The sequence below is a fragment of the Melampsora larici-populina genome, assembly GCF_000204055.1.
Source record: "Melampsora larici-populina 98AG31 unplaced genomic scaffold MELLAscaffold_50, whole genome shotgun sequence".
NCBI classification, from domain to species: domain Eukaryota; kingdom Fungi; phylum Basidiomycota; class Pucciniomycetes; order Pucciniales; family Melampsoraceae; genus Melampsora; species Melampsora laricis-populina.
In genome coordinates this window covers 4194-28675 of record NW_006768814.1, presented here as the reverse complement: position 1 = coordinate 28675, position 24482 = coordinate 4194, and the positions used below count along the sequence as shown (strand labels likewise).

The window sequence follows — 24482 nt, the reverse complement described above, 5'->3', positions numbered from 1 at the left end:
CCGTTGGTCACAGCTCCCATTGGGCTGGACCTGAAGAATTTAAATTGGTTTTGGACTTCATCTTTTGTGAATGGTCCGAACATTCTTCCAGCTTTTACCTCTTCTCGTATGCTTTCTTCTATCTTGTCTCTTGCTGCAATAGCTGAGCTGTGGTTTGGAGGGCAGTAATGTTTCATGCCTCTTATCGTATGTGTTGGTATTCCTTGATCGAATACTCCTTCGAATCCTTCTAGTACGAATTCATAAAAGGGAAGTAAATTGTACTTCTTTAGTTCTTCTCCCCAAAACTCTATGTTCATGTCGCACTTCACGTTTTTCGGCCAGTTCTTTTGGTCTGTTTCTTCCTTTCTTTCCGATTTATGCTGGTGTTGAGATTCTTCTTTCTCTCCTTCGTTCGTCTCTTTCCTTGTTTCTGTTTCTCTTACTCTCTCTATCTTCTCTATTCTCTCTGCACTGTACAGCGTTGTGCCTGTTTCGTCTGGATGTGATCGGCTGACATCCCTAAATGAGAACAAAGCAGTTATGAGATTCATTACTTCAAGTGTGATTACAATTGTTAAGGAACGAAAGGAAAGGTTTTCAAAGAAAAGAAATGAGTATGGTGATTAAAGGAGTGAATAGAAGTGTATTACAGGATTATTAAAAAGGGAATATTATTAAAAGGGGAACAGTCTCCTGGCTAGATTAATTTTTTTTAATTTATTTATTGTTTTTAACATTTCGCTTCCTTCTGCTTATCTGATAGTAAGGGTGTTTCTTTATCGATACTTACGTCTCGTTCTGACCCTGTCTTCCAGTTCCTCTTCCTATACCTCCTCTTCCACCTCTCCATACTCCCCTATTTCCTCTGCTTTGGAAGGAGGTTGCTGGTGGTCCGGTACCACTAGTATTTGTTTGGTGTATTTGTGGGTTGGAAGTTCCTCCTTGGTTCGTTTGGCTGCTGAAGCCCATGTGTAGCGTTGGGAGTGGGTGGTTCATTAGTCCTGGGCTGTGGTTTTGAAAGTTTGTTTGGTATTGATAAGGGTTAAAGGTCTGGTTTGAAGTGTTTGGGTAGAAACGTTGAGGTCTAGGAGCTCTTCTTTTTCTCTGGAATTGGCTTTCTTTTGAGGTTGATGCGAACTGGTTTGGAGTTATGTGGCTCTGTGGTTGGTTTCTAGTTCTATATGTCAGAGTTTCTCTTCGTTCTTGATGTTTCTCAAGCTAAGTATTATGTTCTCACTCACAACATTTGCCCCGTTTCTGGGTGCTTAAATTCTAGTTTCCCTCCTTTTGTGTACGGGTTTGTCTCTCCGCCGTTCGCTTCTCCGAATGATAATGATTTATCCTTCGCTTTGTCTTCATAGCGTTTCATGAATGTTCCTATATCTTTAATCGGTTCTTTCTCTATCCGTTCCACGAATATGTGTCTTCTACACAATATGTCGTATCGCAGTGCTGTCATCCAGCACTCCGTCAATCTCCTGTCATTAATTTTATTTGTTAGTGTTTGTTCAAGGACTCATATCTTTAAGTCTTACTTTACTTGCTTCACATTCTTTATGTGGTACTTAAGTCTCTTTGCAACTTCGCTTTGATTGTGTTGAATTAAGTATCTTTTGAACAAACTTATATTTTCTGTCCATTCGCCATAAGTCATCTTAAATTTGGATGGTGCATTTAAACCTTTATTTTTTGATGTCTTTGATGATGATGAATGATGTTGCTTCTCGTATTCCTCTTTATCTGCTCTTGCGAAGCCTTGGTCGAAAACTGTAAGTGGAATTGAGGATTCTAGTTTTTTCATCTGTTTTCGCCAGAATGGCTGTAGTTGAATTAGATTCGATTCCGGGATCACACCTATATCAACTTGAATACCCTTCTTCTTGCTACTTTTCTTCTTTTTCTGTGCTCTCTTCGAGTCTTTTTTGGAATCTTTCTTCTTTTTCGATGACGATTTTCCTTTTGAAGGGTTTTCTAATTCTTTTATCTTCTCTTTTGCTTTCATCAATTCTTTTTCCAGTTTCTTAGATCTTTTCCGTTTTTTTTCTGTTGTTTGGATAGATGGTTAGATTGTTGTCAGTGACCTTTCTACTATCACTTCTGGGAAATATATCTGCTCTCTTATAGTAACTATGAGAGTATTAAGGGAATGTGCTTTTTCTATTTTGAGAGCATTAAAGGAATTTTGGAATTTTATTTGTACGTTATGATAATTTCGTGTCTCTCTGACTCCTTCGGAGTTAAGTTTCCGTGTCTCTTCAGACAGAGTTTCACATTTGATAGTTCAGACAGAGTTTCACATTTGATAGAGTTTCTGCTACTCTCTTCTCTTTCCAGAGGCGCTCTACCTCTTGGGAGCTAACCAGGAGACTGTGTCTCTACCGATACAGTGATATTTATGGAAAGGAGAGTGTGTTTTTATCGGCATCCGATTATTCGTGATAGTTTTATGTCTGATAGAGGATTGTTTTTAGGAATGTGGAAAGATTTGATTAAGGGAAGAGGGGGAAGGTTTTATGTGAGAGGATTTTTGTGGTATATGAGAGAAACAAGAGTTATGTGTGGTACTACAGGTTATTTTAAGTGTTATGGGGTAATTGTGTGATAGGAGCATTCTTCCGTGGGGGTAGAAAGGATAATTTTTCTGGAGGGCAGACGTCTAGAATTTCCTTACCTTTCTTTCTCTGATCTTCCGAGCTGCCTGAATCATTTGAATCCTCTGACTCGCTCTCGGAGCTTGAAGAACTTGTGTCGCTGTCACTGTCGTTGCTATTCGAACTAGAACTTGAATCTGAATCGTATCCTTGGTCCGTTTCCTTGGAGGAATCGTGAGATGAGGACGAGCTATTTATTTTTCTGTCTCTACCGATGTCAGAGGCTTCTGATATCGTTGAGCCTTTTTCTTGACTTTCGTCGTCTCGGAAGTTGTCTGGTAGGTCGTCGATGTCTGATGAAGATTGTGTAGTACCTTCTCTCGGCAAAGGAGCGGATAGGTTTGGGTTCGGTGGGGCTGGGAAAGGGATCGGTACATGTGCTATGAAGGACGGGTTCAATCGATTCTCTGAAGTTGAAGCTAGGGGTACCTGGTCGTTCTCTGTCGTCTGTGATTCTATTCTAGCTCTTGATACCTCTTGCCTCTTCTTTCCTTTATCTTCGTTTCCGTCCGCCTCTTGCTCGTTGACTTGATTTCCTTCTTCGTCATCTCCTTCCATTGGGCTCACCTCCATTCCTCTAACTCTTTTGCTTGCCCTTATTGCTTTTGAAATACTAGACATGGCCATTGTCATCTCGTCTGGTTACGTAGATGTTTGATCAAAACGTTTTCTGAATGACTAGTTATTAATTTATGGATTTAAAAAGTTTTCTAGTTAGTTATAACTAGTTATTGAGTTATGAATAATATTGGGAGATGGATAGTACGAAGTGAGGGAGCGGAAACTAGGAAAGGAGGAAATTTCTGCCGAGGTGACGGGGGAACAACTGTCTCTGGGTTAGAGCATCTCCAATGCTCCCGAATCTGAATGACTAAATGTTACGTTTCTGTCAGAAACGTAACCTGTATTGGAGTTATTCAGACAAACCTCATCCAACGCCGAGGTCGTGTTCCCACATGGAACCTCCCGTGTGAACTCGTTTTTTCGGAAATGACACGTTCCCAGGCTCAGGTCAGCAAATTTGCTGACCTGGCCGAATAATCTGAATCCCAGTATCCCAACGACTATTGGGCCAAAAATAAAGAAATTCATACATCCGTGGACTACCTTTCTCTTTCTTTACGTGAGGTGAGCGCAATCAATCACATGTATTGTGTGGAACGCGATAGGTGCGATCGACCAATTACGTAGATGAAGACATATGGTGACGGGGGTTCAACCTCAAATGAACCCTATGAGGAATTGGGAAAGAAGTTCAGTTGTGCGTTGCAGGGCGCTGTCACCTGAAAAAAATTACAGCTGTCCAGCCGAGGGAAATACTGAGCTGTACATCTATTCGGATTCAGCCACATTGGAGATGCTCTTAGACTTCTTTGCCTTCTGGCATCAAAGTGTCTTCCCTTCCTCGGGATTTCATCATGTCTTAATTGGGAATTTCCAATCCAAGTTTCCCTTTTGGGATCTTACATACATATTGTTACTCACTTCATGGACATGTCTTGCATGTCGTGCCTCGTGCAAGAGGCTATGAATATGTAATGCAAGAGTATAAGAAGTCAATTCTACTTAATTGGCTGCATCAAATCTTGATGTAACTTGATCCAGTTCTCTGCTGTAAAAGAAATCACATCTTGTCCATACCTTTCCTACTTCAACTAATTGTTTTCCCTCCATGAACCCCCAAAAAGTATATCTCTACAATTCCTTTGAACAATGATTAGTAAGTGCAGGTACATACCATACTGTAAGCTAATGTCTGCAGTCTATTTGGTTCATACATAACATCAATCTTTAATGTTGTCATCAAACAAAAGAAAAGTAAACACACTCATGATCCAACATTACCTCCGCTATATATCTTAAAGTGACTGGTTACAATGATACTAAAGCTCAAAAGGATATCAAGGAATAATCAGTATAATTTGAAACATGAGACAGAGTCAGCTACAAATTCAATTGTGGAACAGACATCATGCTGAAATATGAAGAAGTGTTGAATTTCTACTATAAAAGCCTTTAACTCCTTGAAGAATTCAAACCTTTGAAACTTACTGATTGTGTTGGATCTATACCTACTCATTGAGAACGAAATTTAAACGCTGTCTTTCAGGATTGAAGTGTAGATGTAGTATAAAGAAAATGCTTGTTCGAGAGAGAGGTTTATCAAAGTGACTTGTTCTTGAACTATACCCCACAAAGAGTATTACTGAACACAAGAGGATGTCAGAATTCTCAAGAGGAGGCACCGTTGAATCAGCTCGCGATCATGTTCGCTCATGTAATCCTGGCATCAAATTCTTGTGACTCAAGAATCCAGATGCTGGTATCTTATTAGCACAGCTTATCCTTGGTTATGCAATAACTTGCAAAGACAATGTCTGATGGAAGTTTCCCTCGATTCTCACATCTCATGCGGCAGGGAGAAATTTCTTAGGGAGTCAAGGAATGTAAGTTTCATGCTTGGGTGAAGTTTAAGGAATGGTCTTGGTACAGATTACAACATTTACAAAATCCCGATCAACGATCAATGAACAAAATTACATATATCACATATCAGATTTTCAAAGGTATATTTTTTAATTTGAAATATCATTCAATCATGCCATTCGACGTTTACTACTCGAGGTTGGATAATTTTGAATTTCTTGAGCACTGTTAGCAGAAGTCGCGTCTTTCAGTGAAGGGTTGCTAAGCTGAGGCGTCACCAAATGTTTGGTTTCAGTCACCGGAATACTTGTCGCATTACTTGTCGGGGTATCTGATCCGTTTGTGGAATTGGACGACAATGAGCTATAATTTGTGGCTGTGGATCCAAGGGTTCCAGCGTCGATACCGGTAGCATTTTCAGATGCTAAAAGAACAGTGGCATTTGGACTGGCAGTTGCATTCAGATCAGTCGGAGAAGCTGACCCGTTTAGACTGGTAGTCGCATTCAGACCTGTGGGAGAATCGGAGCTGTTTGAACCCGTACTCGCATTCAAACCTGTTGGATAGTCAGAGACATTTGCGACGGGACTTCCTGTCACGACACTCGAGACATTAGCAGCGGGTGATACCGTTGTGTTGCTCTGGCCTATCGGTGAGGTGGTGTTTAATCCGGCCGTGTCGGTACTGTTGGAAGCCGTGACATTTGAGCTCGCAAGGCTGTCTGGAGAGCTTACGTTGGTAGTTGCAGTGAGGTTGGTCACTGGAGCTGTTGAGCTTGAATTCGTGCCAAGTGAGGTATCGTTGGTCGCTGAAGCGGAGACTGGTGAACTTGAGTTGGCTGCAAGGGGTTGACAGGCGGTAGCGGTTGAGTTTTTCTGTTGGAAAAAGAATGGATATGATAGAGATTTTGTTAGTACATGTGTGATGATGAAAAAAATGATGTTTGCTTACGGATAGAATCTTCAACTCCTTTTCGACTGCCTTCTTGTGCGTCTTTTGACTTCTCAATTTTTTCTTGAGAGATTCAACTCTGGATCTCTCGTGTCGCAGGCTCCGTTTCAGAGCCTCCAATTCTTTACTTTCTCCACTTTCGGCACTTGAATTGGTCGATGATATAGTCGATGATATCGTACTGGAATTGCTTGAGGGTACAGTGACATTGTCTGTTACAGACGAGTTAGCAGAGGAGTTAAGACCGGAGGTAGTGGCTGGAATGTCAGAAGAGTTCGTTGCACTGGAGCTGGCACCAGTAGAACTGTTTGAGAGCGAAGAGTCTGTCGAGGTATCGTTGGCACCGCTTGTCGTGACTGGCGGAGAAGAATCATTCTTTATAGTAGAGTTTAGACCTTCAGTAGTGTTTGCTGCTGTGACCAAGAGATTGGTTTTGGGTGATGAACTGGTTTCACTATCTGACGCATGGTCAGCGGTAGAAGCCGTTGTCTGACTTGCATCTGAGGATTCCGTAGGATAGTCAGAGCCAGCAGGACCCCCGAATAACATGAATGTGCGTTTCATCAAAGAAGCAGTAGCGGTTGGTTTTTCGCCAGCTCGTTTCGAAAGTACGGGATGATATGATGATGGCATGGAAGAGCTCCATGAAATACTTGAATTTGATGGTTCACTGCTGTTGGCCATGGTAGAGTTCAAGCCGCTGGGACCACTCGAGTTCTACAAATTCAAAGCAAACATGTCAGATGAGGGATTCTTGAGCGTGAAGGGAGTCTCACATCGTCTTGGGAACTTACGTTGGAATCTGCTCCAGTGGAGTTCGGATCAAGTTGACTTGTCTGGGTGATGTTAGAGCTTGCAGGTGCAACGGTGTCGTTTGTAATGGAACTGTTGAGAGCTGAAGTTGCGTTGGTGCTCTGGTTGTTTTGGATAGCATTCGGGCTATCGAGAGCGGATGTAGCATTGGCGCTCCCATTGATATTTGACACATTAGATGGTAATGAAGTGTCGTTTGTACCAGTGCTGTTGAGAGCTGAGGTAGCATTGCTGGTCTGATTGTTCGATGTCAGCGCCGACGAAGTCACGTTGGAATCGCTACTTGAGCTGTTTGCCTGTGGAATGGAACCGTTGACGTGGAGATTTATCCATTGAAAGGAAACACCATAAATCAAATGGCTACATGAAAGATTATCTCGAAAGAGTACTCACATGAGCAAGCTGGTCCTTCGCTTTTTGGTACTTAATCTTGTGCTGACGAAGTTCTTCTTCAATCTTGACAATCTGTTCGTTGATATGAGTTAATTTGTTTTGAGATTCAGCAGCGGGGCTGGTAGTTCCAGCTGGACATGTTTGGTTACTATTCGACAGAGATCCATCAGTGACATTTTGAGAGCTTGATTTTGCAGAGTCAAGAGATCCGGTGGCTGATGTATTGGCGGTTGTACCCGAGGAGACACTCGCATCTGTCGACAAATTGGAACTGGTACCCGACAAGGCAAGCGCACCTGCCGACATGTTGGAACCGGTACCTGAGGATGCAAGCGAATTCGAGGAAGAACTGTTTTGGCCTGATTCTTGACCATTTCCATTTAGATATGTTGTCTCAACAGTTGTGGTATTCTGGAAAGATGGATAATTCGGGTGTTCAACTGAATTAGCGTAGTCCTCATCATCTTCCGTGTCAGAATCATCATCCTCAATGTCAGTCTGGCTGTAGTGCGCTGATGACTCGGTCGAGGCGCTTTGAGAACCACCGCTTTGAGAACCGCCGCTTTGAGAGCCACCGCTTTGGGAAGATTGTCCTGCTGTGCTTGCAGACCGACTTGCAGATGAAGAATCAGTGGCGGCCTCTGGATAGACCGAAGGGACTAAATCTCCTTTCGACGCGGAAGAATCTTTCGTCTTGTCCGAGGGAGGTGAATCGGATTGTTTTGCTGAGACAGCTGAGAGTGAGGGAGTCGAAGAGCTTCCTCCATTTCCACCAGTGACAGGAGCTTCCACGTTCAAAGTGTTGGAATCTGAACCCTGGACTGGACCGCTTGCTGGCGGAGTGACTGAGCCTGATTTTGTACTTTGCTGGTCGGGGACAACATTAGACGCTGGAGTCACTGCAGGATAGTTATTTGACTCTCCAACTGGAAGCGAGTTGATCGAGGAGGGTTTTTTGGATAAGTCAGGTGACGTGGAATTTGAGGCTGGTGTATTCATAGATGCGCTGGAAGAGGTTGTATCACTATTCGCGCCAGAAGTACTGCCAGTACCAGATCCCTATGGAACAGATGGAAATCAATCAACACGGTTTCGGGTCAAAACATTACTGGCTCAATATTTGAAAGAAACCTACCAGTGCGGCGAGTTGGTTGTCGAGTTCAGCTTTATCCGTCTCAGCCTTGGCGATTTTTTTGTTCAAGGTGACGATTTGCTTCTTCTCTTTTTTCAATTGTTTTCGAGCCGCCGCGATCTCCGCAGCTGAAGCATCGGCTTGCTAGAATTTGAAAAGAATTCCATTAAGCTCATATTCAATCTAACAGGGACGGTTTGCAACTCACCTCGAGCTGGGTTATGGTAGTAGTAGTCTTTGTGATTTGCTGCGAATGTGCATCTGCCTGGGTCTTCATAGTATTGACATCGCGATCCTTCTCTTTTACTGCCTGAACAGCTACTGGGGCTATCGCAGAGACGGCTGTGGCGTTTTGTGAGGATGTGGCATTTCGTAATGCTGAAGAGAGACTTGTGAGGTTACCGCTGGATGCGTTTTGACCTTCGGGAGAAGATACATTTTGAGCCGATGGCGCTTCTGAGCTCAAGTTGCTTGGTGGTAAAGTGGCTGAAACATTCGAGTTTGTGTCGGAGGAGGATAGATTGTTGGCCGATGATCCATTGATTGCCACTGGATAATTTTCTGATGCATTTGTAGCACTGGTGTTCGCGGTCGCACCTCCCTATAATGAAATACATACATCAGAAAGAAGCGATGATGTGCAAGTCAAGAAAAGACGCACCTCAAGGCTTTGAACGCGGCTCTTTGATTCGTCTTCGGCCTTTTGTTGGTCGTCAATGCTAGACTTGACGGCTTCAACATTCTTAGCCTGTTTGTCAACTATAGCCTCCGCCTTCTTGACCGTCGCCGCACTGGCTTTGTTTTTCTACAAATCCGAATCAAAATTCAAATCAGTCATTTGGTTGCTGTTCCCAGAGAGTAGGATGATCGACATACTTTGAGTTCTGCCAATTTAGCTTTCGATTTCTCTAAGTCTTCCAACAGTGCCTTGAGACGAAGTTTCAGTTCTCGTTTCGTCTGAGTGGCATCAGTTACTTCTTGCCGAGCTTGCGTTAGCGCGAGTGAGCTAGTAGTGTTGTAAGATGTGGAGTTCGACAAGCTTGAGTTCATGCCACTTGATGCTGATGACATGTTGGAGATCTCCGAAGAATTTGTCAGATTGGCCGAGGATAGCAAAGACGAAGAGTTTGAAGTCGCGTTCGAGTTGGCCACTCCCTTGGCATCAACGGCTGAGGCGTTTGCTGTCAGATTAGATGGATAGGAAGTGTTGGATATCTCGGGTGAAGATGTCAGATTACCTGCGGAGAGAGGTGACGAAGAATTGGACGACCCAGTGGCATTGGATTGTGCAACTGATGAGTTTTGGGCAGTTTCTGTCCCGTTGGCCAGAAGTGTCGAGTTGGCAGCTCCTTTGGCATCTGTGGCTGACATGTTGCCAGTGGTGTTGTTGGATGATGTCAAGTTGGCAACTCCTTTCGCATCGGTGGCTGACATGTTGCCAGTGGTGTTGGTGGAAGATGTCAAGTTGGCAGCTCCTTTCGCATCGGTGGCTGACATGTTACCAGTGGTACCGTTGGATGATGTCAAATTCCCATCTGAGGATATTGCCCCAAGGGCAGAAGACGAAGAGTTCGCAGTAGCGCTCGATTGAGAGGCAGTAGCGTTCTGAGTTAAAGGGCGCGGTCAAGAATTCTGTGGTCAATTCCAGATTCATAGTGCCATGGATCGGGAAATCTTACCTGAAGCGTGGTGTTGTCAGCTCCGCTTGCGCTCATAGATGATGTATCTCCTGTCATATTCCCACTCTGTGGCGAAAAAAGTCAGTTAGACAACATTTGTTGGATCAAAGAGGGCAAAACATACCTTGAGACTCTCAACTCGACTCTTTGATACATTTGCAGCTTTCTTCTCTTGCTCAATGCTTGATTTGACATCCTTTACATTTGCAGCCTCCTTGTCAACGATCTCCTGAGCTTTTTTAACCTTGGCCTCACTAGCTTTGTTTTTCTGTCAGATCATTAGGAATCAGTTTGTGTCATCTGAAATAAAGAGGAAAGGGGACACGTGTGCAGTAGGACGTACTTTGAGATTCGCTAGAACAGCCTCAGCTTTTTCTAAACCTTCCAGAAGACCTTTGAGCTTGATCTTCAACTCAATGATCGTTTGATTGGCAACAGCCACTTGGTGTTTGGCTTCCGCTAGCGCTTTCTTATGCTCGGTTGAAAGTGTGGTGTTGGTGATGCTGGAGTTCAAGCTAGGAGATGTGTTGTTCGTGATAATGGAAGAGTTGGACACAGTTGAATTCGCTGAGAGCGGGGCACCAGGAGACGCTTCGCTAGAATTGGTCGAGTTCAAGCCGGAGGCTGTGACATTTGACAAATTACCATTTGTGATTTGAACATCGGGGTAAGTGTTGTTGGAATTGGTCGAGTTGGAAGGGGAGGCTGTATCATTAGCTGAGATGTTAGACATTCCAGACGATGCGGTCAAGTTAGTCGGAAACGGGCTTGTGGTGTTCAAACTATCAGACGAGGTTGAATTGTTTGCCAGGCCGTCGGCACGAGTGTTGTTGGACTTGGTCGAGTTCAAAGCGGAGGTCAAATTGTTCGAATCAGGGTGATTGAGGGATGCATCATTAGCCAAAGATATGTTAGACATTCCAGATGATGCGGTCAGATTGGTTGGGAACAGGCTTGTAGAATTCGATGCCGTAGAGTTGTTAACGAGGCCACCAAGGGTGTTGTTAGTCTTACTCGAGTTGCCGGGGGCAGTCAAATTGTTTGAATCGGTGTAATTGTCCGACTTGCTGGTCGTATCATTGAGTAAGGACAAGTTTGGCATTCCACGGGATGCGGTTGAGTTGCTCGGTAGTAGGCTTGTGGCATTGTACTTATCAGATGCAGTTAAGTTTCCGGCACGAGTGTTGTTGGACTTGGTCAAGTTCAAGGCGGAGGTCATATTGTTTGAATCGGGGTAATTGAAGGATTCATTGCCCGAAGACATGTTAGGCATTGCAGATGATGCGGTCAAATTGGTTGGGAGCAAGCTTGTAGAATTCGATGCCGTAGAGTTGTTAACGAGGCCACCAAGGGTGTTGTTGGTCTTACTCGAGTTGCGAGCGGAGGTCAAATTGTTTGAACCGGTGTAATTGTCCGACTTGCTGGTTGTGTCATTGAGTAAGGATGAGTTAGGCATTCCACGGGATGCGGTTAAGTTACTCGGTAGCAGGCTTGTGGCATTGTACTTATCCGATGCAGTTGAGTTTCCGGCACGAGTGTTGTTTGACTTGGTCAAGTTCAAGGCGGAGGTCATATTGTTTGAATCAGGATAATTGAAGGATTCGTTGCCCAAAGACATGTTAGGCATTCCAGATGATGCGGTCAAATTGGTTGGGAGCAGGCTTGTAGAATTCGATGCCGTAGAGTTGTTAACGAGGCCACCAAGGGTTTTGTTGGTCTTACTCGACTTACCGGCGGAGGTCAAATTGTTTGAACCGGTGTAATTGTCCGACTTGCTGGCCGTATCATTGAGTAAGGACAAGTTAGGCATTCCACGGGATGCGGTCAAGTTGCTCGGGAGTGAGCTTGTGGCATTGGACGTATCCGATGCAGTTGCATTTTTGGCGAGACCGTCATCTTGAGTAAGGTTGGACTTGCTCGAATTCGAGGGGAAGGTCGTGTGATTTGACAGAGATGTGTTAGAAGATCCAGTCAGATTGCCAGGAAGCAAGCTCGTGTCATTCATGGTGTTGTTGGCGTGTTTAGCGTGATGGTGCTTGCTTGAGTTTGAGGCTGATTTGGTATCGTTGGATAATGACATGTTACCAATTCCCGAGGATTCTGTCAAGTTTGCCGGAAGTAGGCTAGTGTTGTTCAAAGTATCGGGCAAGGTTGAATTTACAGATGTGCTGTTTGACTTGCTCGAGTTCAAGGAAGAGTACGGTTTGTCCATAGAAGAGTTCAAGGAAGAATTCAATGATACCGAGCTATCAAGAGGGTTAGCTGATTGTGTCGCGTTTTTATGAGTATGGTTGCCTTTCTTGTGATCTTTAGATGAGATTGTGCTCGTGTCGTTTTGGGTTCCATTGAGTTCGGTGCTTGACCCATTCTTTGGTAAGATCGAAGAATAGTTTGACGCGCTTACATTGAGATCCGCGCCCTTCGGAGATATTTGGTCAGTCTACCGAGAGGTGGATAGTAGCTCTTTGAAATGAAACTCACTGAATAGTTGCTTGGCAAACTTGTGCTGTGGTTTTTTGCGAGAATATCTGTTTGAGAGCTCAAATTAGTTTCCCGCTGAATCTGAGAGTAGAATTGCGATCTCAACTAACCTGATTGATTCTTTTGATTGGTCGAACCAGTCATGTTGGCTGCGAGGTCTTGATCTTTGGTGGTCGAGTTTGACTATAAGGGAGGACAATGACAGTTTTGTGAGCGATATGCTCAAGAAGCCTGTTACCAGCGTAGCGAAACCTTACCTTTCCGGTTTTGTCGGTTGTGGCACCATGATGATGATCTATGATCCCGAGATGGTGATCAATATCAAATTTTTGTGGAATATGTTTCCTGCCACTCACCTTTCACGTCCGGGTTGTCATTTTTGTCCGCAGTAGTGTTTGAGACCTTAGTATAAGGGTTTGAAATGGAAGATGAGTTCATTTGGTTTTCGTCGCCCTTTTCGGCGGTAGACGCGTTGGTGGGGTGGGTCTTGTTGTGAGCGATCGAACCTGTGGTATCCAGATCGAAAGGTAAGTCTTGAAGCTCAAGTTTGTGTTGACTTGAACCGCTGGACTGCGATATTGCAAAAAGGCTTGAAATATAGGCTACGCACCAGTGTTATTCGAAACAGGATCTGCGGTCTGTCCACTCTTGTGTGTGGAGTTTTTTGTTGTGGCATTCAATGCTTCATGATCCGCATCCCGACGGAGAAGGACCTGTGAGCAGAGAGGTGTGGAAGAATTGTTGAGTCCTCAGTATAACAACACGGAGGGGAAGATGTGATGCTGACATTGTCTTCTTGAGGAGCAAGGTCTGGGACTACATCTCTGGAGTCTAAAGTATGCTTGTGATTCAAGTCTTCTGCGCTACCAGAAATCGCGAGAAGTAGATTTGAAGAGACGGCCAGGGAAACCAATTTAAAAAATGAAACCTTCATGATGCCCAAAAAAAACTGAAATGTATTGAATTTGTCTAAGAAAGATAGGATAAGATTCCTCGCGTGGTATGAAGGACTGGAAAAAGGGAAGCGATTGAAGGAGACTTGAGACTGAAGGGTACTACTCTCTATCCTGTAGAGCTTTCAAGCGAGCAGAAAGTTTGGAAAAAGAGTTTTGAGAAGGGTTTGACAGAAAGCTTTGATAAGAAAGCAAGACACTTGTATTGTACGTTGAATGAGGGACAAAAGGATAGCTGCGATGTGAATGGAAAGAAAACAGGGTAAACAGAACGAAGCGGCACGGAGTCTGCATACCACAAGTCGATGTGAGCATTGTTATATACTCTTCCCAGCCTTCACGAAGACTTGAGGAATAAGTGGCAGGTAATCCAACCATGGTGTTGATGAGGACCCTGCAGGGATTGCCTACCCGAGAGTGAGCATTGTTACCACGACTGCCCAAGACAGGACCCTGATTCGCTGGTATGATATCTGCGCCAGTGAGGATGTGCCGCTACTTTGATCAATTGTGACTAGCTCCTTTAGAACGATTTCTTGTAGCGGGTTCCCCTTACCACATAACAATGAAGTGTTTGAAGAGCAAGATTAAAATCCCAACGATTGTCAACGATCTCATCAAACAAAGTCCATGTTGGTAAATAATTACTTACTGAAAAGCTGATTGGGTGATGAAACACGATGTTCAACTATAGGTGGGTCACTCCTGACACTTTGAATCAGGGATCGAAAACTTTTGAGGCATGCATTGCTAACTTCGGTGAGCTTTCCATCCGTTCAAGTATGACTGTCTGCTTTGGCGATCTTAATTATCTAGCTTAACGTTGAGTGGTAATTTGTTAATGAGTCATCAGAAAGATCGTGAGAAACCAGGAAGTCAAGCCTGAAAGAGCCGAATTCATGATCTGGAACGGAGAGATATTTACGATGCGTACAAAGTCTAATTTATGGGATTGGAAGGTCATGTGTAGTCGATACTTATGGTTTTATAGATTGTGAAAATTCATGATATCGATTGATGAGACTGGCAGTTCACCTTTTCACCCATTAAAAGATGGCTTATACATCATCAGCTTTGAAATCTTTAAGAAACTTGAATCAAACTCACTTCATTTTAACTAAACCTTCTTTAAGACATTTTACTTCAAGCCAACCTTCCAAATCATCAGATACCTCAAGTCAGGAACAAGACTCACTAGAAAGTTATGTCACTGAATTGAACGCTGCGAGCGTTTCACTCGAAGAACCCTTGTGAGTCACATCAATTCAATCAGATACCACCGAATCTACCCGATCTCTGATATTATCTGTTTTCTTTCTAGACTCTCCTCCGATGTCTCTCCAAAGCCGACGGCATCCATAGAACGTGTACCGCCCAGTCCACAATGGGCAATGCGTCTTCATCCAGAACTTTACAACCCCCCTACGCTCAGTCCTACTCACCGAATCCATGTGGCAACCCTCGCTTTCGAAGCTTATAACCCTGAAAAGGATCAACTCCCCCTCGTCACCGGTTTCGCTCTTCAGGCCGCTTATCATCTCGGCATTCCAGTCACTAAGCCTGCTTCAATGCCAATCAAAACTGAACTTCACACCGTTCTCCGATCCGGTTTCGTCCACAAAAAATCACAAGAAAACTTTTGGCGATTGACACACAGGAGGGTCATCAAAGCTTACGATGCAAATGAAGAAGTCATAAATCGATGGATCAATTATCTCAGACAAGAAGGGGTACGAGGTACAAATGTTGGGATCAAAGCTCAACGTTTTCTCTACCGAAAACAGAACTGGGGTGAAGATTTAGAACGTCTAGCTCAACAAGAAGTCGACTTAGAACAAACAGAAAAGCCAAAACTTTCGAAAAAGTCCAAGAAAACTAAAAAGGGTGTGATGGCCTCTTCCCTCAATACTCAGACCGAACCAGCGGCTACCGATCCTAATGCACTAGGCAAGATTCCCGAGGGCAAGGTTTCTTCTCAGGCAGATGAAGTCAAACGTCTGGCAGAGCAGCTAATTGAACAGGAATTAAAACCTAGAGCAGATGCGTTGGATAAGCTTTTAAAAGAGAAGGATGTAGCTAAAGGCAAAGTGTTGCAAGAATTGAAAGAAAAGCAAGAACTCAAATGACTTTATCAACTCTTCCCCACTGGCACCAGTAAGAATGATCACTGACTTGACACGTTTCCAGCATTAATCTATAAGGAGCTTAGAGCACCATGGCTCGTCAGACTTGAGAGATACGATTCATTAAATCCATTGCATCTGCAAATTTGTTGTGGAAGAAGACAACCATATCCCTAGATCGAAGCGCGTGAGTTGGCTTCCAAGCGCGTGTCAAATAGATATATATCGTGCGGAGAAAGACTGCGACACAGTGTTTGTATTCACCTCCTTTCGCACTCAGGGTGATGATGATGCCATCACTAGAGATCAGGATGATACTTGACTTACACATAGTATACCAACTTGTTGCCCTAGATAATAGTGAGCAACAGTATAGATGCTCACCAACATACATCAATGAATATTCCAAGATACATCATGGGTGATTTAAAAGTAGTGAATGAAGTACTGACAGTAAAATATTTATTAGACGATATGAGGTTGATTGGTAAGATGTAGATGATTTGACTTTAGTAAGAATGAGGGAATATCTTGACAGAATGACAAGGCAGTAGAAATGAATATCTAGTGTGTCTAAAAACAAGGGATAGGTACAACTACATATATCAAAGTTAAGAACATGGGATTGCAAAAGGAAATGGAAATTGATGGAATTCTGGGAGCTCAAGGATGGAAGAGTGGAGTTGATGTCAATTGATACCCAGTGGTTCCTCTCCTCAGAACTAGAAGGACCCCAACAGTACATCTTCAACTCAAAATGCCAGTCACAACTACATGAGAACTATCATCACTTTTGGATCATGATCATGATATGCTTGATGTGTAGGTTCATTGCACCTAGGGCTGTGACCCAGCCCTGAGTGTGACAGGGCAGACCCAGAGCATTGCCTGGCCTTGGGCAGACCCAAGGGGAGTCAGAAATCAATCAAGTCCAACCAGGTACTGGTGCAAACTTTCTGGGGCACCTCCTGGAATGATTATAAGAGCTAAAAAGGACCATAGGGGGAATTCTGGTGTTTGTTGCACATTTAAGTGTATGAAATTGTGTATAAAATTTATGTGAGCCTACTCAGAGCTTGAAAAGAGCCATGGGAGCCTACTCAGAAGGCATTTTTTTTACTATTCAACAAAAAGAATGACAGGCAGCCCACCAGAGCAGGCCACCAGAGTTCCTGCAGGGCTTTTATGACCTTTATCAAGTAGGGTTTGGTGTGTTGGGGCATGTACTGTCTGCTTCAAGAAAATCAGCAGGCACAGTCGGCCGAGTGGGACTGGGGCCAATTCACAAGCCCAATTGCACCTGTGGCACCTGTAGAGAGAAACATACCAGTTGACCATAAGTTACAAGCGCTTGCAGAGTTGATAAGACACCAATTTCCTCCGCTGGCTTTACTACAGGTATGTGCTTGGGGTTTGCAGACTAAAGTGGTGTGGTATCTTTTTTGTAAGTGCTTGTACATTATTCTTGGCTGAAAAGCCAATGCTTTGCCCCAGAGCATTGCAGATGATCTGCACACTACATACAAAGAGGTGACACCCCGGGTGTGGGGTGGCACTGACCCTGCATTGAGCCACAGCTTTTGCAAGACCCCCCCTTGTATTTTGTGCAGTGTCACCGCGCCCCCACATCTGCAGGATCAGCACTTTGCATGTAGTGGGAGCAATGCTTTACTACACCGTAAGTCCCCATGAACCAAATTTTTGAGTTTTCTGGTTTCTATCCACCCAAATGGCAGTGCACTATTCCATGATTTTTAAACAGAAAAAAAATTGAACAAATCATTCAACTTTACTTAACACAAGTCCCAATTCTTGCAGGGCTCTGTTGACCTTTGCAAGCTTGGACTTACAAGAAAATGTCTGACTAGAGATGGACTCATGTAGTTTACTTAGCAGCCAGTCCTGGCTGAACTACTACACCCTTTCACTTGCTCTATCTCACCCTTGTGTAATGAGCCATCTATAAGCATATGCTATTAGTGTAACATCCGTGCTTTAGATAGTAGTCAAAGCTCTGGAGCTGTTGTACCTTTTGATCCTCACGTTGCAATCTCTAATACTACACAACTAGTACTTCTACAAAAACAAAATTCAAAAGTAACATGAATGAGGAATTTGTAAAAGATCAAGATTTCAATGTTTTTAGTTTCTTAATTCAGGATGTTTGGGGTAAAGAAATGTAGTGAGAGTAGATTTCAAAAAGGTTTGCTAAGTATATTGTACATCAGACCTGAGGAAGAGGGTTCAGGACCACCAATAGTATACTCATTCATGGAGCCTGTCACTGTATCAGGTACAAAGCTGTGTGGTTTGGTAATGATGAGGTTTCGGAGCGGTTCAAGATAGTTGAGGGAGTTTAGCAGTATGAGACAAACTTGACAAAGTAGACATTGAGCACAATAGACACCATCAAAAAGAAGAGCCCCATAACATGAGAATCGACTTGTGCTTTCCTTGTTTCTCAACGAGAATCTCATCATTTTTATCATGTACGTAGTGAATTGTTTGCCACCTTAGGGAAAAGGTGGATTGTATGAGTTCAGCATTATCCTTGATTGGAAGGATCAGAAGCTATGTAATTACTGCAGTTCGGTCTTCCTCACCTGTCTCATCAGGCCTTTTTCCCATATCCTATAAGCATGGCAAGAACCAGAAATGATGAAAAAAGTTGGATCTCGATGCAAGAATGTAACACCCCCTTTACATTTACCGTTGCAATCAAAAAGTGTGTGATCACTTGGATTTACTTAGCCTTTAGTCCATTGATGGTGTTGCAATTACACTACAAGCCTCTCAACACGCATAAATAAATTTAACAGCATAGAACAAGTATCATCTGGACTAGATGGGTCCCTTGGTCAATTTTCATTTTGGTCAGCCTATGCAGAGAAATCACATAGTATAGCAGCAATTACATGATGGAGCTTTTAAATCCTCAACTGACTTCAACCCCCATGTGCTTGAATCTCCTTGTCCAATTTTGTGCTACAAGCCTGAGAAGAATCACCTTGACTGTCCAGATATCCAAGAAGAAAAGGTGCCCAGAAAGTGCCGGCAGGCGGGAGTGGGCCCAAGCTCTGTAACAAAACGTTTGAAGATCAGTTGAGCATCATGCCGAGATTGAAACAAATTAGAATCCTGACATACAGTACCAGCGGGGAGCACGTAATTTACACAATCTGGTTGGGTGGGTGAGACCACTGCTTGAGTGAACCTATAATTATATGCTGCGTTAATCAAATCCTGTGCGATGCTAGGAGCATTCCTGTAAAGTAGACCACTTTGTTAGAGATGCTTCAATGTATATACTTGTCACCAATATGTATACATACCCATTAATACACCCCACCGGGTTTTCAGAGCCATCGAGAGGCTTGACCTGTTGAGAAACCCATGATTCAGCGCGTTGAACCCATGGAATTTATCCAGATGGATAGCCTCTTGCACTAGGCACGACATGTAAGACTTGTCCATGGAGGAGTAACGCCGTAATAAAAGGAATCAGAAAGGGAATGGGAAGAGAAGTAGAAGACGGATGCGGAAAGGTCGAAGGCCAAGGTCAAAGCGTATTACATACGTGGTAGACTAGAGTTCGAAAACAGATCCACTCCTTGAACATGTAGAACCTTTCCACTCTTCCCCTCTGATACTCTTCAGATAATTTTCCTTAGGACCATTATCCTAAATTCCTCGAACTACAACATATTCTATTCAATTTAAAGAACTACTATTCAAGATAACTAATAATCAATTTTATTGACCACCCACCCGCCCAGCTGGTAAGTACTAGGCGACGATAAAATAACATTGTAAGTAATGAAAATTCTCGGGGGGCGTTGGAGGCAGGTGAGTTAAAGCCACCAAGGCTGTCACCGTCAACAACACCCCGTGAGAAAGAAAAAACCCAGGGCTCTGAGGAGAGAGTTCAACGGCGGAACTCTCCTCTCAGAGGCCTGACTCCCACTATTGACCTTCCCTCACCTAGCCAAGCTAGGCAAGGGAAGGATGATGTTATAAGTTTGAATGGATGCTGTGTAATGAACTCACTGTACAAGTGCAATAAATGATGCAGCCTGGTCAAGGAGCTGGAGAACTATACAGGTACTGTATAGCACTGTGTAAACACGGTTGGCAAATGTGTTGATCAGTAAGAAGTTAGAATTGATGACTTCAGGATGGGAATGCCGGTGAATGGTATGTTTCTAGCAAATTAGAGAAAGGAAAACTGACATGAAGCAATCTGCCCCATTGCCTTCTGATGATTTATATTTTGTGCTGATATAGCAGGTCATATTTGTGGTCTGTCTTTATTCAAGAATAGTAGGTTGGCGAGCCTCCTCAGATGCAAAGGATCACACCGATACTCAGCCATCTGCGTTTGCTTGACCAGAGATGAAGAACTGACCAAGAACTATAAGTGCTAAGAAATTATTTGTGTTTTGTGATAAAGATGGACAATTGAGCATAGATTTGTAATAAGAGGTTATATTCGGCTCATGGGAGGAATATCAGCTGGAAGAGGGCACTGTTTTATATTAAGTAACTTTTGCAAGGGATTTCATAAGTTTGAACAATGTCACAACCAGATGGAGTGTGCGTTGCGGGAAGAAATAGACGTCAGTTTAACTGAACCAAGTCCCACGGTACTTTGCAAACAGCTTGTTTGGTGTGCAAGACACGGCATGAAACCTTGTTGAGTTCTGCTTGGCCAAGTTTTGTCACTCTCACAAGTTGTCAGGCGCGACCGAAGCGGGTGAAAAGTATGATTCACTTAAATAGATGTCATGACCTCAAGATGAGAGATGCTGTGAGTCCAAAAGGACTTGCCTGTCAGTCAAGGGGGACTCGAGGGGACCATGGGAAGCACCAGGTGAAGAACCCGTCCTAGAACCATCAAGAACATTGTAGAACTTATAACCCAACAAGGGTTATTGTAATGTCGTTGAAGACTCCATTACAAGCATATTACAAACCACTATTCTTATACATATTCAGTTGTTCTTTTTATTATCACTCACCTCGCAGAAGACTAACTCCTCAGGGAACTTAGACTGATCTAGTTCATTATCCTTTTGGAGTTAGTAATACCACAGTTAGGTTCTAGAAATCAGTCGAGATCACTAAAGTGATACTCAGTTCCCTCATTCCCGTGCCTGTTCGAATCATTCACGTTAAGATTAGTGAGGACTTCAGAGGTCCTTTACAGTTATACAGAGCTGGAAGAGGATAATCTACTAATAAAATGACTAGTAGAAGTTGTCTAAGACTGCTCTTCTAAAACAACACAATCAGGAAAAGGCTCTGTTGTATTGAGTACAGATAAGGCACCAGAGAAATATATCTTTCACACGTAATTTAACTTCAAAAGCACAATTTTTATTACTATCAACACTGCTATAGTGTTATTCCCAAATGATAACTGAAGAAAAATAAGCAATATCTTAATGATATTATTCCCAATGAGTCTCTTTGACTATAATACTAAAGTAAATTTCTCTTTATAGCTATAATAAAGGGCGTATTTAAGTGACCAGGTACTATTAAAATAAGTTTATAATGATAAAAAAAATAATAACTGCGTAAATGATAAAGAAAAAAGGGGAAAAACAATCCCAAAGTCCTCTCAAATTATATATAACAATGTACTCCAACTTTTACAATGGTCAACAACCTCAAAACCAATCAAATCCGCCCAGAAATCCCTAAAAACCCTATGATGACGCAATGTAATGATTTTGTTACTAATAAATGATGTATTTTTCACAGCCAAAAGTGATCAATGACGCAATAACATGATGTACAGCACTTCTTATGATGAATACAGGTGATTTTTTCCTTGTAAACTAGCTGAAAACCAAATTTTGAGATTACGAATTTTTTCAGATGTGCTCCAATTTTTGATTACTAAAGTGCATCTTGTAGCCCTCGTGTTACTGATCATTTATGACACCCATATGACCTATTTCTGATGAGTGATGAGTAAGATATTGAGTTGTGAAGTTAAGGTTTTTAGCATTACATGTTGACTTGTGACTGTAAATTCGAGATTCACACCAATTCCTTATTTGCCTTATAACTTTTTACATAAACCTCCGCTACTAATGATTGAAAGTTTTTACATTATGTAATCCACTCTTCTGCGTTGAATGAGCTATCTACCAGCCTAATCTGACATCATTTGACATATGTAATGAGCTGAAAACCTTCATTTCTGACGAAATTCACCCATTTTCTTCACTTTTCACAGCTGCTACTCTCTTTTTCTTGCTCATGTAATATGACATCATCTTCTATAACCTTAAAAATCCCGGAAAATCCTCTTGGCAACCTTAAATTCCACTATTACCACTATTACATAACCAAACTACACGTGTACCTCTTGTTTACCAACTTCAAAAAAGTACCTTTTCTCTAATAACTTCTGTTTCTTCTTATCCACCCTCAAGATTAAAATTGTCACAGTATAATATAATGTTGTTCTTTCATATTCTAACCTCATAATACCCATAACTTTATTTTTACTACCCTAAAAACCATTTTCCAACCTATGTACCTATATTTTTGAATTTTTCTTACGTTTTTCTTTCTTTCTTTTTGTAATGAGTTTGTGAATGAACTCTAATGATATTAATAAGTAATGTGAAATGAAATGATGTAATGTTAACCCTATGACCAATACATAAGCCTATAAGAGCTTCAATTGATCCAAAAACCTCCATTTCAAATTTTTCTGTCCTGCTAAATCTTTCTAATAAACTGGTAAACTACTAAATATGAATTTTTTGATTGATCCCTTAAATTGATCACCACAATGTGTAAATTGCTAAGAACACACTGTTTACCTGATAATGTTGTGCTACCCATAAGCACGCTTCTCCACAACCACAAGTATGCAGACTTGGATCAAAGGTCCACTAATCTAAGTTTTGGGAGGGATAAGTTGAAAGTTCCAAAGGTTGTTAGATATGAAGAAAGCTTTAAGCGGATCTGTACTAGTAGGATTTCTCTTTCCAACAGATGAGATTGTATTACTAGCTAACATGATAATGTTGTGCTACGTATAAGCACCCTTCTCCACAACAACAGTATGCAGATTGGGGTAAAAGGTAAACCAACCTAGAGAAACAGACAATGAAAGATAAAAGCACCACAACACAAGTTAGAGGAAGAAGTAATATAATATCAGAGCCAATTTATGAGTAACTAGTTTTGCAAGGGATAAGTTGAAAGTGAGAAAGATTATTAGATATGAAGAAAGCTTCAAGTTGAAGCTGATTTGTAGGAGTCCAACAATATTTGAGATATTAGTATATTGGCAAAATTGAAAGGGTATGAAAGTAGTCACTCTCTTTCCAGAAGATGAGGAAAGAGAGCAATCAGCCAACGGAGATACATATTTTGACAAAAACCTTGGAAATGATGAGCGCCTACCTAACTTAAGGTACGTTTGGTTGGGATTATGAGTTGTAATCTCAATCTGACCTCCGGTACATTGCCCTGGGGTGATTGAGATTTTTGTGAAATTTGAGATTCTTCCAAATAATCTCCATTACCAGGACATTTGTGAATTTTACGTTTGGTAGAAATTCCAAACTATCTTCATCTTCATCTCCAAACATTCAAAATGTCAACTGTAAGAGGTTCTGCAGAGCAGAACCCCTACCTAGTTGACAAAGATACAAACAAATGGTTGAACCATTATCAGAAAACAGACTTATAAAAAAGAAAAAACCTACATCGCTATCACTCAGTGTCAAGAGTGTATAACTTAGAATAAAAGACTTTTTACATTAAATTAACATACTAAAACTATACTTAATAAGTTATGTTTAACAAAACATTGTCCAAGTAAAAGTGAGGTTAGTAACCAAAAGAGTAGTTATCGAAACAACTAAGAAACAAAAGATAAGGGTCCGGTCAATTAAACAAACCCTGACCAGGCAAACCCTTAACTACAACTATCATCAGCATATTTAACTGGACTAGGCAGCAACAATCATATGATGTAATCAAACCCTGAAAGTTCATCAAGAGAACACTCGCTGAACCAGGTATATAAAATATGAGCCTACTTCAAAGGAATGGAAAATCATCTTTTTACCACGCACAAATTTAAAACCACCTTTTCAAACAAACGCACTGTTTTAGAAAGATCCACTTCGTATTATTCCTTTTTCACTCATCTGTCCAAGACTTACAGTTATACATTAGAAACTTACTTACTAGCTTCTTTCGTATCAAACTCGCGTCTTGGCCAGACCTCTTTTTCTCTTTTTCACCTTCATCTTATATCCCCCTCAGGACGTTAAAGATCGTGATAGTACTGAATATCTTCGACTAAAGTTCCTAAAAATTATCCTCTATTTTTGATAAAGAATTGTTTTATCAAACTAACGCTGAAGCGTCATCCTAAGGCACTGCTTACGTCTAAACAACGTATTCTCCTTGGAAGGTAGTAAAAGTGATTGCACTTTTATCTTCAGAACTGGCAGCGGTTTTATTCCGCACCTAAGACAGTTATAACTAACAACTATAACTACTTTTAATTACTCACGAAGAATTTGAAAAATAATCTCCCTCTAGTTTCAAGAAATCTTGATTAAAACTAGAAAGAATACATTTTGTGAGTATCTTTCAACTCTGAACTAACTAGTATTCACCTTACTTGTAGTCTCAGGCTGACACAAAACCTCAAGCCAAAATCACATCAATCACATATTCAATCTGTGGATCTACACCGGTGATGTCTGATACCACCTCAGATTCCAGCATCAATTATTGATCACCGTGGCCATCATCCTCTTTGTTGGATGATGACCTTGTTCTGAACCTTCTCATTGAGCATGCTTGCAATCTTGCGTTTCAACAAGGGCTACCAAAGAAGCCTTATCACACCT

General features: G+C 42.1%; 3 protein-coding genes across 3 annotated transcripts; 1 reads left to right on the top strand and 2 right to left on the bottom strand.

The window, feature by feature from the left end:
- Positions 1 to 768: 768 nt before the first annotated feature.
- MELLADRAFT_111047 (uncharacterized protein) lies at positions 769 to 3266 on the bottom strand (the record flags this gene model as incomplete). Its single annotated transcript, XM_007415296.1, has 4 exons — positions 769 to 937; positions 1224 to 1460; positions 1518 to 2025; positions 2654 to 3266. 4 exons carry the CDS (start codon positions 3264 to 3266, stop codon positions 769 to 771), a joined length of 1527 nt encoding a protein of 508 aa, XP_007415358.1.
- Positions 3267 to 14871: 11605 nt separating this feature from the next.
- On the top strand, positions 14872 to 15219 carry MELLADRAFT_29205 (uncharacterized protein; the record flags this gene model as incomplete). Its single annotated transcript, XM_007415413.1, has 1 exon — positions 14872 to 15219. A coding segment is annotated over one exon (348 nt), but the record flags the coding sequence as incomplete, so codon positions are not given.
- Positions 15220 to 18530: 3311 nt separating this feature from the next.
- Positions 18531 to 19204, bottom strand: MELLADRAFT_67119 (uncharacterized protein; the record flags this gene model as incomplete). The annotated part of the gene is made up of 4 exons (XM_007415295.1): positions 18531 to 18662; positions 18733 to 18850; positions 18918 to 18964; positions 19163 to 19204. The coding sequence occupies 4 exons, from the start codon at positions 19202 to 19204 to the stop codon at positions 18531 to 18533; spliced, it is 339 nt and encodes a 112-aa protein (XP_007415357.1).
- Between the last annotated feature and the right edge of the window lie 5278 nt (positions 19205 to 24482).